Below are 17,256 nucleotides of genomic sequence, written 5' to 3'. Positions count from 1 at the left end.
GCTTTTTTTTTCTTACAGAAGCCCCCTCAGCCCCAGCACCCCCCCTTACAGGGGCTCCGTCCCCAGCGGCCCCGTGCCCAGGGAGCAGCACCCGGCTGGTCTGACTCAACTGGTGGCTAGCTCATGATGTGTGAGAAAACCAGGATTTCTTTGATTAAAAAATAAAGTAAAACAAAAACAAACAAACAAAACAAACAAACAAAAAAAACAAACCAAGAAACCGATCTCCCCCCAGCGACAGGGCTGGCTGGCCTCTAGGTCCACCCTCTCCCTAGGCCTGAAACACCCCCGGAGCTTACTCGTAGCATAGCGCTTCCCCCCAGCCCCCAAACTATATATATACGAGTTTAGGTAAACAGTAGATTAACTGTAAAAACTTAAAAACATCGACTTCAGAAAGTCCCTTGAATTTAATTATTTTTAGGCTACCTTTCATGTTACGTCCTGTAGCTAGACACACGTGAATAGAAAAAACAGTACAGTTAGTGTTAAAGGCAAACAGCGGAGACCCAGAGTGCCACCCCAGTGCTGCCTGCTCGTCCCCCCCTCCCTGCCCTCTGCGCCGGCCCCGGCCGCATCCGGAAGCCCGGCGCCAGAAAGACGGTTTTTGAGCCGAGAATTTCTCTATGAATAAAATAAAACCAAAGCTTGTTAGGCAAAAATAAAACAAGTGTCCCCCAGGTTCCGCGAGCACTCTGGTGTGGCGGGCGCAGCCGGAGGGGGCCTGCTCGGGAGCGGGCTGGGATTTGGGCTTCCCGGCTGGCGAGGGGGCTGCCGGCCCACAGACAGCACCGGTGTGGAACTGGAGGCCCCTTCTCCCCCGATGGCATCCAGTTCGTTAAGGGGGGACGTAGGGCGGCGGGGAGCGGTAGGGGGTCATGTTCTTCGGGCGGGAGCCTTTCCCCTCCATGGGCGCGGTGAAGGGGGGGGGCGGCTGGTAGGGCGGCGCGTTGGGGTCCTCGTCCCGCAGCGGCGTGTACTCCCCGATGGTGTCCTGGTTGAGCGGCGTGGTCTCCGGCATGCTCTGGTTTGGGTACTCCGGGGGGGGCAGCGGGGCTTTCTCCTCCTGGAGGATGAGGGGCATGCTGGATGACGGCGGAGGCTTGGAGTCGTCCAGCTCATCGGCAAAGATGATAGGCACGCCCTTCTTTATGAAGGTGGCCTGGTCTTCGATGGTGAGCTTCCCTTTCCTCTTCTTGCGGTAGCAGATCATGGCGATGATGCCGGCCACGAGGAGGATGGCGGCCACCACCACGGCGGGGATGACGGTGTGCAGGTACACGTCATCCTCGCTGCTCTTCTCAGGGTCTTTGCCGGCCGCCACCGTTGGCGTTGCCTCTGAGATCACCCGTCCGTCCTTCGTCACCGGGATAAACTGGATGTGCCTGCAGCTGCCGGAGCCGACCACCGACACGTTCAGAGGCTTGAACTCGGGCTGTAAGATGTTGGAGAAAGCCAGGCTTGGCCCCCCTGAGTCATCTGCGATCTTTTTGCTCAAAGTCCGGATCTGCTCCCGGGGGCAGGGCTCAACGGGCAGCGTGTTGTTTGTCCATTCCACCACAATGGAGCCTTTGGCAATGTCCTGCACCGTGATGGTGCTGCTGTTCCTGTCGCCGAACGCCAGGGCCAGCTTCTTCACCAGCATGATCTTCTTATTGATGTCATTCACCACCGCGTTGTGGTCTCCTTCCAACCTGGCCTTGAACTTCACTGGGGACTTGTCCCCATGGGGGCGTTTGTGGACGTGGATTTCAAAAGCATCCACGGCAAAAAGCCCGCCTTTGTCTGTGGCGTACATGAAGTACTCGTGTTTCCCGATGTGGTTGTGGTCCGGCATGCCGTACATGAGCTGGCTTGTGCTGTTGAACTGGACCCACGAATTCTCCTCTAACATTTGCTGCTCCTTCAGCTTCAAGGTCAGCTGCAGTTTGTCAGTGGTGGTATCTTCCTTATCGTAAAAGGTATCTGAGGGTATTTTAACCTCGAAGTAAGTGCCCTCCCACGCGTCAACCCTGTCAATGTGGTTTGTCAGCTTGGGGGGCTCGTTTGGCTCCCAGGGCCGGGGGATCCCACTAGCTGTGGTGCGTACGCGGGTCGGTGGGGAGGCGGTGGTCAGCTTGGAGATCGGGGATCTGGTGGTGCTGGGAGGCTTCGTAGGACGGGGCGTTTTGGGCCTTCGAGTAGGCCTCCGTGTCGTCACGGTGGAGGAATCCGTTGTGGATGGCGTGGCGGGCTTCAGAGTGGAGACCCTAGGCTTCTTGGTGGTGGTCGTGGGCGGCGTGATCACCGCGGTGGGCTCTACGTACCCAGGCATCGTGGGGCGAATTGGCACGGAGGCCGTACCGGTGCCTTCTATCACCCTGGTCGGCTGGATTGGTCCAAGAGTGGGTGTCTGGACGATGGGGCCCCTTGTTCTGATGGTGACCGTAGGCTTCCTGGGCAGTGGGATGGGCTCCCTGACGGGGGGTGCTGTCGTCTCCGTGGGGGGCGCTATGGCAGGCGACGTTGGGGTGGGGACGATCCTTGTCGGTGGCTCTTGCGCGGCAGTGGTGGGCGGCCCAACGGCAGTCAAAGGCGTCGGGGTGGCGTTGATCTGCCGACGCATCCTTTTTGGGAGGTGAGGTTTCTTGTTAGCAATGTGCCAGCCAACAACGGGGTAGCCAAGGCGGGCAGACATAGTCCCTTCCTTTGCCGGAGCCTCGACCTTGCTGATGTTGGGGACGCTGTTTTGGCTGAGAGAACATCCCAGTTTCCATGAGAGTAAGGCCCCGTTTTCCACCACCTTCTTTGCATTTCCCGGTCCAGCCATGAAGGCTGACATATCAAAGAGTTTGTTATTTACAACAGGAACCAACTTCATGTTGTGAAGCTCCACCTCCGAGAAGCTTCTCATTCTGTTTAACAGTTCGATCCTCTGCTTTGGTGTCATTTTTGTTAAGTCGGCATCCAAAATGACAGTCAGGACAGTGACTGGCTCTTCTGCGCCACACACAAACGGCGCTGCCTCGCCCGTGTCTTGGACCGCCACTCGCACCGACTGAGGCTCGTTGTGGTCTTCTTGGTGGACCTCAACGGAGAACACGTTTGTGGTCTGCGGCACGTAGCTCCCGTTTGGGAAGGGCTGCAGTGTGGTCACCGAGATGTAGTGGACGCCCTTATCCGTGTCGAGGGGCAGCCCTTCCAGGGAGCTGCTCTCTGCATTCCAGTGTAACCACGAAGGCAAGGACTCCTTCCCAGCTTCAGAGATCTACCAGAGAAGAGACAGAAGAAGGTGTTTTTAGAAGTAAGGCATTAGGGGAGGTTCTACCGGCAATAACATTTAATCAAAAGGATCAAGAAAAAAGAAAATCTGAAGGCTAACAACTGGCGAAGGAACCACCTGTCCAGAACAGGGCAGCCCGAGGCATCTCCTCAGAGTGATGACAAGGACTGGCTCTGTGGGGTGTGCCGGTCCCAAAGGACTTAAGGAGCCACAGGAGCTCATATAGTCCCGCAAAGGTCTCTGGCCAGACTCCTGACCTGCTTTGCCTACATGCAGAAGGCTCCGGCTCTGCCACAAGTGCCACCAGGCCCGTGCCTCCCCCTGTGCCACCAGCACGGCCGAGAGCGCAGCAGGGAACAGCCACCTGCACACCTCTGTGCTGAACTGCAGGTCCCCGCTCTGGGACGCCTGGGGACACACGGACACTGAGCGACGTCCCCCACTGCAGGCTGTGACGCTGGGGTACTTCTTCCCACCCCTGTATGCAAGAGCTCCAGGGAAAGGCCCGTAGAGCCGCACCACGTCCAGCTCTCTTTGCTGGCTCTTTTTGTGCTTGTCACCTACAAAGAGCAAAGCCTCTACTTCAAAAGGACGAGGAGAGGAAGAAGAGGAGGCTAACTGCAAGGATAACACAGGGCCTGAAAGACCACTGGGGACGGCAGCATGAGAAAGCTTTTGTGCAAGAGCAGCGGAGGGTTTCAGCCACGGCTGCAAGGGCACCACCCCTCTTCCTCTCATCTGCAGAGAATCAGCCTCGCTTTCTGCCAGCCCAGACAAGCTGGAGAGCACATCACGAGACACACGCTCGGTACACTTTATAGAGCAGAGTTTAAAGCTGTTAGCACGTCTTTTAGTTAACTCCTAACAAGCGGTGTCGGAGAGCAGGGAATCAGGATTCCCGCTTGCACCAGACACAGAAAGCCAGCCCACCCGAGCCCAGGCTCTGGGCCGTGAACATCCTTCCACCCGCCTTTGCCGTTTACCCGCTTGCCCGGCAGAAAGCGGCGGTTTTTGGCAGACACCCTCCTCCCCACCACAGCAAGAACAGAAGCTGCTTTTACCCCGGGGCAGCCCGGAGGAAAGCCAGGCCTCCACCTGAGCTGGGCCTCCCTCTGGCAGGAACAAGGTGTCCTTTCTCGGGCATTTCACGCTCCAGAAGAGGATGCGGCCACGGCCTGGTGCTGCCCTGCCAGATGCGGAGGCAGCTTTGTGCTCGTGCCCCTCCTCACGGCTGGCACCATTCCCTAGCACCCCCCAGGAACCGAGATGCCAGGGCAGCCCCGAGCACGACTCTGCGTTTCAAGCAGCAGGAGCCGGACGGTGCCACTGTCCCCTCGGGCCACAGCCAGCCACCAGCCGTACCGCGGGCAGCAGGCCGGGCAGGGCCGGGCGCGCGACGCACGCAGCCCAGACAAAGCCGCGGCGCTGTCGAGGCTTCCACAATGGGGAATAAGAACGCCTTTAATAGCGAGAGGTACAGCTAGCCAGGACAGCTTGTTCTAGCGGGGACGTGATGGCTGCAAAACATTTATAAAACCACTTAAACCTGATTTAAAAGCTGCTGAGCTAGCTTTTCAACCCGTGAGGACGTGCAGACCGCTTCTCGAGGCTCTGCAAAATTAGAAAAAAAATCAAGTTTACAGGGGTTAGGCACACGAAACCCGTGACGATGCCTGTGCCTCCCCAGGGAAATCTTTAGGAAGGCCACAAGTGACGGCTCTCCAATGCCACGGCCCTGCCGGAGCCCAGCCGCCGGTAAGGTGTTGTGCTGTGCTTGCGGCACCGTGAAACTAGAGCGGAGCCCGGCACCCTGTTCTAGCAACATTTCCTCCAAATGTTGCTTCAAAGGGTATTTGTTAAGGCTGCCCATAGTTACTGATTTGGGATCTCTAGCTTTCACGTACGCAGTTTTCCAGTGTTTGATGCACACAGTAAATACCGGCCTTAAGTCCTGCCGTCTCTCACAAGGGGGCTGGTTTCAAAAGAAGGCTTCTGTTGCTCAAGAAAAAAGGCTGTCTTTGTTTTCCTATTATTTGAGATAATTGTAAATGAATGCTTATCGGCTAAAGACTACACAAGCCTAGCAGTGTATACAAGACCATTAAAAACTTAGCCATGTTCGCAATTTTAAGTACATGCAGTGGTCTGGCTGGCTTTGAAGACCCAGCTCACAAAGTCCCTTCAGACACACACGGCCTGTTATTTTTAGGCTGGCCGGGAGCAGTCAGGCAGCTCGTACAGGAAGATAGCTCAATTTGATTTGTTTTTTAAACTTAGATCTCAAAGCCCTGTAGCTTGCAAGACAAAGACAAGAAAATGCAGTGAGCAAAGCCGTTGCCTCCAAGGGAATTCAGGCGCAAAAAAGAAAAAAAAAAGCATTCTTGCCTACAAAAGTTCCCTCTAATCCTCCAAGTATTCAGTCCTCCTCCTCCCTCCATTGAATCCTGCAAAAAGGAGGCAGCACGTCCTTGCCAGGAACAGGCACAGGGCTCGCGCTAGCACAGCAGCGCAACCCTGCTGACCCTCCCAGCCCATACTGCGAGACCCCTGCCAGCAGGGGCAGCCGAGGACTCCGCATCTGTGCTTCCTGAGCACTCTCAAGTCAGGCCTGAAAAAATCCTGACTGCTTTCGGGCAGGAGTGGGTGCGGATGCTCCTGCAGCTCCACCAGATCTTCCACTGCCTCTCCTCCCTGCGCCCGGCTGCTGCTGACACGCAGAGCCGTCTGCCGGTAACTGCATGTGGAGAATCACCACCGACGATAATCTACCATGCAACAGACTCCCCTTCTTCTGGGTTGCTCCTTTGGCATTACCTGGACACACATGGCCAATAATGAGAAAAAAAAAAAGAGCGGAGCTGAACGGTGCTCAGGGCTGCCCCAAGCACTGCAGCTCCGGCTCCTGCAAGCGAGCGGGCAGGGGAAAGAAAACGGGAAGGAGGAGACAATTCAAATGCAAATATAGCTGCAAAGAAAGAGTCAAATTTAAGCTGTTTGCCTAAAGCCAGGCTTCATCACAGCCCACTGCTAGGGGCAGCTTTGTCAGCAGGAGCAACAGGCAGCCTCAAGCCCATAGCTTTCCTGCAATGCAGCAGAACTGCAAGCTGGGGCACCGCGTGGGGCTCGCCTGGCAAAAAGCAGCCGTGCCAGGAAGACGGGCACCTCTTGAAGCCTTCGGCTCCTTCTGGACGTCACTGGGAATTGGAGCTGCTGCCCTTGAAAAAAAGCAAACCTTTTGGCTGGGAAAGCCAAGGGACAGCGAGGTGGTGGGGGCTGTACCACAGCTCCTGGCCTTCAGACTTGGGGTCCGAGCTTCGGTCCCTAGGGAACCAGACAGCAAAGCTGCGCTAACTTCTGTGTGGTTATGAAAACCTGACCGCGACGTCGCGCTGCCGCTCACCCGTGTTTCCCAGCACTGGGCAGGCAAAGACCCTGCACGGGAAGCTGCTCCCTCCCTCCCTCTGTGGACGTGTGTTCGGCCGTGCTGGCCTGCTTTGCTCCGCCAGCTTCTTCCTATCGGCGAAACGGCCTCGCGCTGGGGCAGCTACGCCCAGCTCGTGCCATTCTCGCATACTCCTACCGTGACGGCTTCTCTTCCAGCTGCGCCTCCGCGCTCGCTAAAAGGGCACTATTCAGCGTCCCACTCTGCCTGGGCGAGGGAACACAACAGCTGTTTCACCGGGAGGTCACGACAAAACATTGAGTGTCCCAAGAAATGCCCCTTTCATCGGCTCGCGCGGCCGGCTTGGAAGGGTTTGTTTAGCCTCATTGTCAGAGCAAGCAGGCGCAGCTGCCCACGCCCCGCTTCCTCGCCTGGGCAGGGGGCGAGCGGGGCAGGAAAAGCCTCAAACGGCCCAAAAAGAAAAGTTGAGTCGGTCTCTTCTTTCAGCACGGCTTTTTGTAAGTGAAAGGCCAAAGGGAAGCGAAAATACCACACGGTGGGGATGCCAAGCACCGGGGGTTTAGCGCTGCGGCCGCACAGCTCACCAGCCCTGCAATTTCTTCCTGCGATCAGCAGATTACTGGAAATCTGGCATTCAGGACAGCGGCGAGGAAAGGCGAGCCCGATCCAGCAATCTCAGGTCAGCCTGTTCACAGGACTCCACCATCTCATTTCAGGCTCCCCGGATGCTCAGGGCAACAACCCGTAAGAGCAGGACAAAACAAGGAACTTCCCGGCCCGGCTGAAAAGCTGGTTTATAATTAGATTGAGTCACTTTTTCCACTCCTCCGAATTCAGAGCTCGTTACTAAGCGTGCACTGAAAATGCCAAATTCCCCGACTTTGTTTTGCTGCAGGAAAAAGATAAGCAGCCCCCTCGGCCCCCCAACAGAAATCTTATCAGCTCATCTTATCTCTGCGATTGCAGCACCGTGGCGAAGCAAAGCCTTGCCCAAGAAGTCCTTTGCCTGGACCTGTTCCAGATGTTGCCATTTCTCCCAGCGCGCTCCCTGTAAATAGCTGCTGTTGCTGTGCCTTTTAGGTAGGCAAAGCCTAAGAAAACCGGGGACCCTGGGAGTGAGACGAAGCTCAAACAGCTCAGCGCACGGAGCTTTTTAGGATGCCCAGCTTGGCCACACAGCCCCTCGGGACTGTTCGCTTATCCCCCACTCTTTGAGAAGTACCACTGTGTTAAAATTCACATGCAGTTAAAAATCTTGGAAATAAGGAACACTGCAGGAGAAAAACAACACAACAGGATTTTGTGCCTCTCCTCCATAAAACCCAGCGTGTCCTGGTATTTCAAGGCTGGCTTCTGATGCCTGGCCCCTTGCCCAGGGCGCTGCCTCGGAGCAGGGGCTGGCACCGCGCACAGCACCCACACCAGATCTCAACCTTAGGGCTCCTGCAACTCGAGCTCTGCGGATCCTGTTCATTAAAGAAGGCCCCTGCAGTCTGACGAGTAAAGCACTTCGACAAAGGCCCCTCCAACAGACAGTAATTAGAACCACCCTCAGAAAGCCAGGCTCCTGGCTGGAAAGCAGGGCTCCTTTTTAACCAGATGAAGAGGCAACGCTCTCACTGCCCCCAGAACCCACAGCACAGAGGCGTCTCAGACAGCAGCCACCTGATTTACTCCCGCTGCTCTCATCTCTTGGCCACCAGCTCCCTTTGCACGGAGTGGCAGCTTCTGGGGAGCCCCACTACGTGTTTCACTCATCTCCCCAGCAAAGCCCTGGGGAGGTCGTGGACATCACAACCGAGAACTAAGGAGCCAGGACCAGGAAGACTCAGCAGTGCTCACCTGGAAGCTTCTCCTTAGCAGCAGCCAAGGAGCAGAGCTGCTACCTGGGACCTGTCCCAGGCCTGAATCAGCTTCCTTATGGTCACCAGGCAGGTGAGGAGTATTAGGAAGTATTAGGGTGGGCAGCCTGCACGGTCTGCTGACCGCTGCTAGGGATGCACGAGTGGTAAGAAGTCACCGAGCTGTTGTATTTCAGGTGCACGCCTTGTGACTGCACTTCACGGGAAGCTCTGGGTGCACTGCCCGGTGTTTCTGGAGAGGCACGTGAAGCCCAGATGTCTCCTGCTCCCTGCAGCCAGCTGACAGAAATGCTGCCCCTGGCCCACAGCTCGGCACCAGAAAGCCTCTCACAGACGTGGAGATGTCGGATGCTTTTGACAACAGTTCCCACATCAGCCAGATCAGCTCCTGGGAGCCGGGATGGAGGCAGTCACCACGGAAACGCCCTCTTGGTACGGCTGTTCTTTGGTGGGCCAAGCCCAGCGTCGGCTTTCCTGCTCCGGGTGGGAATCTTCATCTGGGGGCAACGGGACGCACAGGCCGAAAGAGCCAGTCCCCAGCTCTGACAAAGGCGCTGCTCTCCTTGCCTCGACTCTCCGTACTGTCACCCAGCGGCGGGAGGCTTAGATTTTCACCAAGGAAGAATGGGACAACCTTAAAAAGTGGCGTGTCAGACCTCGGAGAGACCAGGATCGGCAACGCCAAATCAGACTGCCTCCCGTGCCTAATGCGCTCTTCTGGGATATCTCACGAATTGGAAGCGGAAAAAACCTTTGGACTTGGACGCTGCAGCTGATCACAAGATGCCAGAGCTGAAGGAAGGCAGATGTGGAAAAGCACACAGCTATAGGACAGGTTATTTACAGCAAAAAGGAAGTGCTGATGCCTTTACACAAGGCTCTGGTAGAATTTCACCTGGAGGATCTTGGATAGCGCTGGTCACCCAACCACAAGAAAAATAAACTCAAGCTGGAAGAGGTGCAGAAGACAGCTAGACAGCTGCAAAGATGAGGAGGGGGAAAAAAATAGCTTATTTTATGGGGAAAGACTAAAGAGATTGGCTTGTTTAAGCTAATAAAATCAAGACGGGAATATGCCTGTCACTTATAAATACATAAGGGAAGTAAATATTATGAAGGTGGAGAGAGCTTTCAGCTAAAGGGCAGCTCGTCTAAATATTTCCAGCCATCTCTAAATTTAGGCTCAGAAGCTGCATTTTTAATCAGAACAACCAAATTCTGGAACAGCCTTCCAATGGGAGCAACAGGAACAGGAAATCCAGCTGGGTTTAGGCCCGGGTGCGCTGAACTCTGCAACGACGGGACACAGCTGAGCACGCCTGCCCTGCCCGACAGCTGCGGGGACGCAGCAGGTCAGGGCCTGCAAAGCCTTCGGTGGGGACGGGACGTGCGGATCCAGGACAGCTCCCGACGCCGGGCAGCAGCCTCGCTGCAGGGCCCCGCCGAAATTAGGAGCTGGAAGACCCACGGGGCTGCAGGCACCGCTCGGAGGCGCGAGGCGGTCGGCAGCACCTCTCACACGAAGGCACTGGTGGTTTCTCATCTCCAGCATCTCCAGCCACGAGTTCCAGCACCACAAAGCCGCGCAGAGCAGAGGCTCTGACGTTAATTAACTCACAAAATAGTTAGCAGCTTGGGGCTTTTTTTTTTTTTTTTTCCCTCCCAGCTTCCCTGCGCATCCACCTTTGCATTTGGCCTAGCTGCTGAGCGCACGGGAGTAAGCTTGCTTTTGTGCCTGGCCATAAAACCTCGCCCGTCCTTAGGCTGGCTGGGGGTGGCAGGGAAGCACTCGCAGCTGCTCCCAGCAGCACGTACCTGACGGCACGGAGCCCACACATCTGTGCAGGAGCGCGCCTGCGAGGCACTCCTCCGCAGCGCCGCGAATGCCTGGCATTGTTTCCATCCCACAAGCAAGTTTGCAGAGAAAACTATTTTGTCTTCGGGTCGGCTGGAATCTGCTAACGAGCGGGGAGAGGATCTGAGAAGCAGCTTCGAGGCACTCCCCGCCACGGTACGATAATCAGTGGGCATGACCTAGAAGCGAAGCAGTCACACCTTCTTTGGGCTCCAGATGGGGAGCTCCTGGAAGTTTGGGGACACCGACTGCCAGCTTTTTTCTTTTTAAATGAGATACACAATTTCTTAGAAACGTAAGGGGACCGAGTATTGGCAATCGCACCTCCCTTAGATCCAGATGCGTTATGTTTTTACTGCTCTGGCTGAAAAACACAAGGCAGCCTGAGAAAAAGAGCAGAGCAGCTTGCCCTGAAGCTTGATGGTAAAACAAAAAAGGCACCCCAGCGCTCCAGAATTGCCTACGCAGCTCTCCCTAGCCAGGAGTCAAATCCCCAAGGGAAAGGTCGGCTATGCTTGGCAGCCGACGCAGCTTTTGCTGCGAGGGAGAGACCTTCCAGATGCACCAGCTAAACGAGGCCAGTACCGCTGCCCTAGAGCCTGCCTCACTTTTAAAATCAATTTCAAGGCAAACAGATGCGACGTGCATTCAGGCAAGCCCACGTACAAGCGTGGAAATCGCTCCCAGCCCTTGCTGAACTGCACCCAGCCGGCAACTGCTCCTCCACGGCCCCTGTGCTGCTCCTCGGGCACCTGCTGCTGTTAGCAAACACGCCTGGACGCTGCAGCGGCGGAAGCATTGTTTGAAGCTGTGGGGCTGAAGTAATGTATCACCGAGTTTTCCTGCAGCTGCTGGAACTATCAAAGACAGCTGCTGCGCCAGGAACAGGAGGCAGAGGAAGCTGTGGTGGTAAGCAAGCACTAGAAATGACTTCTTGCTGACAAAGTAGCCGTTAGGCAACACCGAAACAAGCCACGGATACAAAACACCCAAGTTCATGTTTCTGGAACACGTTACCTTGACAGCTCCCTCAGAAGTACGGGGGGATTCACAGCTAAGGATAAAGCCCCCGGGGTCCTGGCGGCGGCACCCATCACGCATGGAGCCAGGCAGCGGGTGTAGGGCCCAAGGGCACAGCAGCCCCGAGCACCTCTCTTGCTCCTAAAGATTCACCTTGGAGCAGCTGCCTGGCACTCACCGTGCCACCAGAAGGCATCCCACACTCCAAAAGTGGCCATGCACTCCTCAATGAAACGTCCCGGTCTGTGCTTTGCGACCAGCCTGTCCCACCTCCATCTCCTCTACTGCCAGGGCTCCCCCGCCACCCCCCCCTTCCCCGGGACCTGACGTCCCTTTGGACGCTTTCTGCTGATTTTCTGCCTACCCCCGGCACATCGCGGTCCTGGCGCCGTCGCCGGAGAGATCACAGATCCGGATGGAGATGACTGCGCGACAGCACGCAGAGCTAAAACAAACCTGCCTTCAAGGAGAAGCCAGGATGTCAGACTGCCTCCTGACTCGCTCTCTCCATCTCCCTCTGATCTGCTGAGACGCACCAGAAGGTTGGCTTTTTATAGCATTTCCCCAAAATGGATTTTTAAAAATATTTTTCGAGTCTGCTCTCTGAAAGAAATATGTCTAAGACTGGAGGGTGATTTTCAGTTTTCTTTTCAAAACAGAGTCTTCTGAACTCTCCACCCAAGCAGGCAGAGGCTGAGACGACAACTTCTCAGCACCCTTCCAGAAAAGGACTAAAGATTAATAAACGAGTGCTTGGCAGCGTGTCTGTCTTCCTCCGGGCTATTCTGACACCTCCTTGCCCTCAGGACTGCTTCCAAAGCTCAGTTTTGGGGTGCCTGCGGTGCCAGAACCTTGAGGGCAAGTCAGATAAAAAGAAAGGTTCTCGTCTTTCTCAGGAGGGCTTAGGGACAAGGTCAGGAGAGACTGTGGCGAACACAGTCCAGAGCCCTGCTCGCAGAACCAGGTCTATTTGTCTACCAATATTTTGTTACCATAGCAAAGCAAGCTCCCCGAGCGTCAGGGCAGTCCCAGGGAATTCGTGGCTGCCCTGATCCCGAGGCAACGTCTTCTCGGGAGCGTGCCCATCATCCCAAGGGCCGAGGGTTTCACCATTTAACCACAGCCAACAAACCTGATCAGCTGTCCCCGAGGAGAGGCGTCTCCTCTCTGCCTTACTGTAGAGGAAAGAAACTTTACAGTGAGGTAAGAAAAATGATTTAAAAAAATAAATAAATCCTTCCACAGTCCTACAGAACCTCAGGGCTGCTTCACAGCAGTGCGTGTGACCCCCTGCCCGTGCGGTGACTAGCAGGACTCCTGCAAGAACAGAACTGAAAACGAGCCTTGGGGAACGCCATTTCTCACCTGGACTACCTCTCCATTGGAAGCAATTAAATCTGTGGGGATGGAGACTCTGAAGAAGCGGCCCACCACGGCGGAGCTGTCCGGTATGCCCACCACGGCCGGCACAGTCTCTCGGAGGTCCGAGAGCACCGAGTGCATGGAGGCCTCCAGCTGGTTTTCCCAGTCCCGCACCACTTCTGCCGGCTCGCTGGGCCAGTGGCAGTGAGCCGAGGCCGCCAGCAGCAGAACGGGGAGCAACGTCCTCCCCAGGACAGGGGGCTGCAGCACACATCTGACAGTCATTCTGCCCAGCGGCTCTGGGGACGGCGCTCAGCCAGAAAGGGGGCCGCGGGGATCTGCAGGCACGGCAGCGCAGGCAGCGGATCTGCCCCTCCTTCACAGCAGCCTCATCCTAGGGATCCTGGGAACCTGATTAAAGAAAGGAAACCAAATCAGCACGTTAATTAGGATATCCAAGCCAGCCAGCTAATACATGCAGACCTCCTCGCGATGGACAGCGGACTTCCTGCCTCACCACCCCCTTCGTTTCAGCTTTTGCATTTAATTGCAAGAGCTGATGCTACCAGTAAAGACAGCAAGAGCTTCTCAGCTCTTTTTCGGATACACAGCGTCTCTGGAGAAATAAGGTCCTTCTGCTCTTCCATACACGCAGCCGTGCTGCTCCTGGAGCCGCGGCACCCTGAGATCGCCACAAGGCACTGGGCAGACACGGGGAAGGAGGTGGCCTTGCCCAGGGAGCTGCAGTCAGGCTGGGGCATCGGAGGATTTACATGCTCATTAGGCAGCGTGAAGCCCCCTGGAAAACTTTGATCCTCAATGCAGGACAGATGCTCCTGCTCCTCTGAGCCATGCCCTTGGTTTTCCAGCCAGGCCTGCTCTCAGGTCCACACTTTGGTATTAGCCCGTGTGTTCAGGCTTCGTCTTTGGGGCCAGCCACACACAGCCCAAAATCAGACCCAAGGCAGCCGTGCATGCTAAGCACCAGAGAGCACAAGGGGCTTCCTGGGGCCAGGCACTCACACGTCTTTACCCAGCCCTTTCTCTCTGGGCTAACAGAAGCAGCTCTGTCCTCCTCGAGCTAACCCGGTCCCCCCCAAGCAGCAGATCCCCGCGGCTCCCAGCCCGCTGAGCACAGCTCCCGGTTCTTTCAGCCGGTTCCGGCGGCGCTGCAGGGTGCCCGTCAGGCTGCCCCAGGCCCGGCACACGCCGTTACCCTCCGCGGCCGTGGGCACGCGACCAGCGCCAGCGGCTCCCAGGGCTGCCTGCGGGTGCTGCTGCCTACCGAGGCCAAACGGCTCAGCCTGGCGGCTGCACGTCAGGTGCTGGCTGTTGGGTGCCCCCGCACGTATCCCAGTGCTCGTGTTTCTGAGTTTACCTCCTGCAAGGGCGTGTGAACAGGGTTGCGAACTGCCCTAGTGGGTAAAGCTCTCATTGGGCAGGGTCTGGAGCCAACCGGCTAAGGAACAAAGCTGAAACGCACCGCAGACCCTCTCCGGGGCTCTGAGGGTGAGGCAGAGCTTGTGCTATTCTGGACATCACCAAGTCCTCAGGCTCCGAGGCTGCCTTAGAGCTCCTCACCCCTGAAGCCGTTTGCCTGTCAGGATTAAGTCTCCTCCATACCCAAACCTAAAGGCGCTCGAGAAGCCCGTCACCACAGCCCGGCACGCTGCACGCCCAGGGCCACCTCCCCAGGCACACCAGGTGAGCTGGGACTTGGGTGCCCACCCCAAAACCCCTGCGAGAGACGGTGAGAGGCACAGCCCGTCCCTTGGCAGACCCCCCACGCCACGCACCACGCCGCCCAGGCCAATTCCCGTTCTGAATGAGCTGCAGAGGCAGAGCAGGACTCCGCAGGAGGTCCTGGTGAGGCTACTGACCGTCACTGTGGGAAGCCGGAGGGCTCTCCTCCTGCACAATACCCCAGAAAGAGCACAAAGAGGACCTGCCTTCTGCTTCCCCACAGCCTGGGCTATGGGCACCGCAACAGTGGCACCTTGTCCGCGGGCTACACCTCTCCCGAAGCCTGCTCGTTGGGAAATCCTGCTCGTGAGGGACTAAAAGCAGCCTGTACAGCAAGTACGGGCAGGACTGAAGGCTCACGGCCAGGGGAGGAAGGCGGCAGCGGTGGCTGAAGAACGTGGCTGCCGCAGAGCTGAGATGCTATCAGCACGGAAACGTCCCTGCCTCTCACGGCCACGCGAAGCCTCCGCTCCTGAGCAGAGGAGAAACGCCGCGTGCCAGCAGAGACAGCCAGACACCCGGCGTGCAGCCACCCGGGGCTGCAGAGGCACCTGGAGAGGTTCAGCACCACGTCCCCACGGCAGTGCCAGCCCCTGGCTCACGGCGGCGACGGCGGAACCGCGCACGAGCACGGCGCAGCTCTGTGTTGTTCAGCCAAGTGACGTGATCTGCCCCAGGGCGCTTTTGCTGGATGGAGTATGTGGGCAGAAAGGAGCCGGCTCCTGATATCTGTGGCAAGCAGGAGAGGAAAATGAAGTCATCGCCCACTGCGGAAGGAATTATTGGAGCAGGCAACGAGCACTGCCTGGCTGATCCGCGCCCCTCAGCCAAGCGATTCAGGCGCTGGCCATGAAGATCTAGTCTGACACGTGCAGGTCCCACAGACTGAATTTCATTTTGGGGAACCTACAGAAGAACAGCCTCGGGAGGCAGAAGCAAAGCACAAAGGAGCTACAGGAGGAATTCAGTAGCCACTCTTGAAAGAAAATCCAGGAGAACCAAGATGAAATTACACCACCAGAAGAGTCTCTCACCGTCACAGCTCCACCTCACCCCGCCACCGACAGCAGCAGCAGCGGTGCCAGGCTCACTGTACGGGCTGTGGCTGAGAGGCAGCGCAGGCCAGACGCAGAGAGCCGGGACAAGGCACCCAGGACAAGGCTGAGGTCCACGGGGACCGCTGCTTCAGGACGGGATGACTCCTGTGACGCAAGGCAGGTGTCCAAAAGCTGGCATTCTGCTCTACAAGGCCGGCAGCCGCGAGCACCCTGAGTCCAGATGCAAGTGCAGAACACGGAGCAAACGCTACGTGAGACCAGGACAGGCACTGGTGGGGACCTGCGCGGCACCTCCGGGAGGTTCAAGAGCCCAAAGCATTCCACATGGAACCACCCTGGGCAAAACGCAGACTCACTTGTTTGAGACATCATCTCCGTCATAGGTGGAAAAAGTCACCTCTCGGGATCACCTTCCACAAAGATTGGATAGAGCCGGAGCTCCGGCAGATCAGAAATGCCAGCGCTCAGCAGAGGTTACTGTTTCACACAAGCTCAAGGGCCAAAAATCACATACAGATAGCGCTCCGCAGTGGTCTGCTGCTGATCTCTGGAAAGCATCAGGCTGTGGGGCTCACTGCCAGGTGACAGGGGAAGGTTAGCCCACCCCAGCTTCTCCACGCGGCCGAGTGCTCCTTCTTCCAGCAGGACTCGTGCTGCCCAGTTTCACAGAACAAGCACCAAGGTTCAGGTTAGTCCTGAATTTCAGGATGTTTTGTTCTGTCTGATCTTCTGAAAGAACCGAGTTTCTCTTTATCCTCCTGCTCCTGTGAGAGCTCTTTTGGTCTCGACTTTGAACCTCCAAAACGTTGGATTAAACATCAAAGTCAGCATCAACATCTGCCTCAGCGCCTGGCGCACGTGCCAGCGTTGATGCCTGATCCCCAGTGCCAAATCCCCGTCCCAGACGCAGAGCCGGGCCTGCTCAGTGCTGTTGATACGATAGCACGCCTGATATGATGCTGACTTGTCAAGACAACGCTGGAGCTTGCTCCTTCTGCAGGCACCTCCGAGGCCCACCGCCGCGCTGAGGACACGCGCTGCTCCATTACCCAGGAACGCAGCACAGAGCAGACAGGAGGTCGGGCCGAAAGGAGGAGCGAGCCCAGGGCAGGGCAGCCACCGCCAGCCACACACACACACACCTTCTCGGAGACCTCGCCTTCTGCCTGCTGTGGAGCCGGGGTCAGAGTCCTGGCAGGAGCGCAGCTGTCCCGGCGCTCACTCTTCTTTGTGGCCAGTTACACCCCTGCTCCAGCAAGAGCCAGTGCAAGCAAGGCTCAGTGCGGCGGCGTCTAATCCGAGTGCCCAAGCACACAATGGCACCGGCGGGCTGTGGTAATCAATCACTGCCAGCATCTCAGCGCCGCTGAGCCCAGCGCACAGAAAGCCCGGGTAGCTGCCCTGCCGTGCTCTGCTCCAGATCAGAAGGTATTTAGGAGAGCGAGGAGGAATCCCACCTACCTGAGCTGCTTATTTAACAGCATCCCCAGTAAGGGCAGCACCCAACGAGCGGCCCCTCTCTAAGGGAGCAAACTCAGACCCGACGGAGCCCGGTGCACCCTCCCAAGCCCGAGCTCTTGTCTTTGCACAGATCTCTCGGGCATGTTTCCACAGGAGGATCTCCGGGCAAGCCCCATCGGCGGCCGCGGGGCTGCGTGTCGAGGCAGCGAGCAGGAGGATGATGAAACCTG

At 57.0% G+C, this 17,256-nt stretch overlaps 1 protein-coding gene across 4 annotated transcripts in view; it reads right to left on the bottom strand.

Annotated features, from left to right (window-relative positions):
* Positions 1-391: 391 nt before the first annotated feature.
* Positions 392-17,256, bottom strand: part of DAG1 (dystroglycan 1) — a 31,519-nt gene continuing 14,654 nt past the window's right edge. For all 4 annotated transcript variants that reach the window (XM_035338147.1, XM_035338144.1, XM_035338146.1 and 1 more), the window contains exons 2-3: positions 12,768-13,175; positions 392-3,247 (exon numbers count right to left, since the gene is read on the bottom strand). In XM_035338147.1, the coding sequence (XP_035194038.1) occupies positions 839-3,247; positions 12,768-13,049 (2,691 nt within the window). In that variant the 5' untranslated portion in view covers positions 13,050-13,175 and the 3' untranslated portion in view covers positions 392-838. The remainder of the gene's footprint in view (positions 3,248-12,767; positions 13,176-17,256) is intronic.

Source organism: Oxyura jamaicensis, chromosome 12 (assembly GCF_011077185.1).
Source record: "Oxyura jamaicensis isolate SHBP4307 breed ruddy duck chromosome 12, BPBGC_Ojam_1.0, whole genome shotgun sequence".
In the NCBI taxonomy this organism is placed as follows: Eukaryota; Metazoa; Chordata; class Aves; order Anseriformes; family Anatidae; genus Oxyura; species Oxyura jamaicensis.
This window is presented reverse-complemented; position numbering and strand designations above follow the sequence as displayed.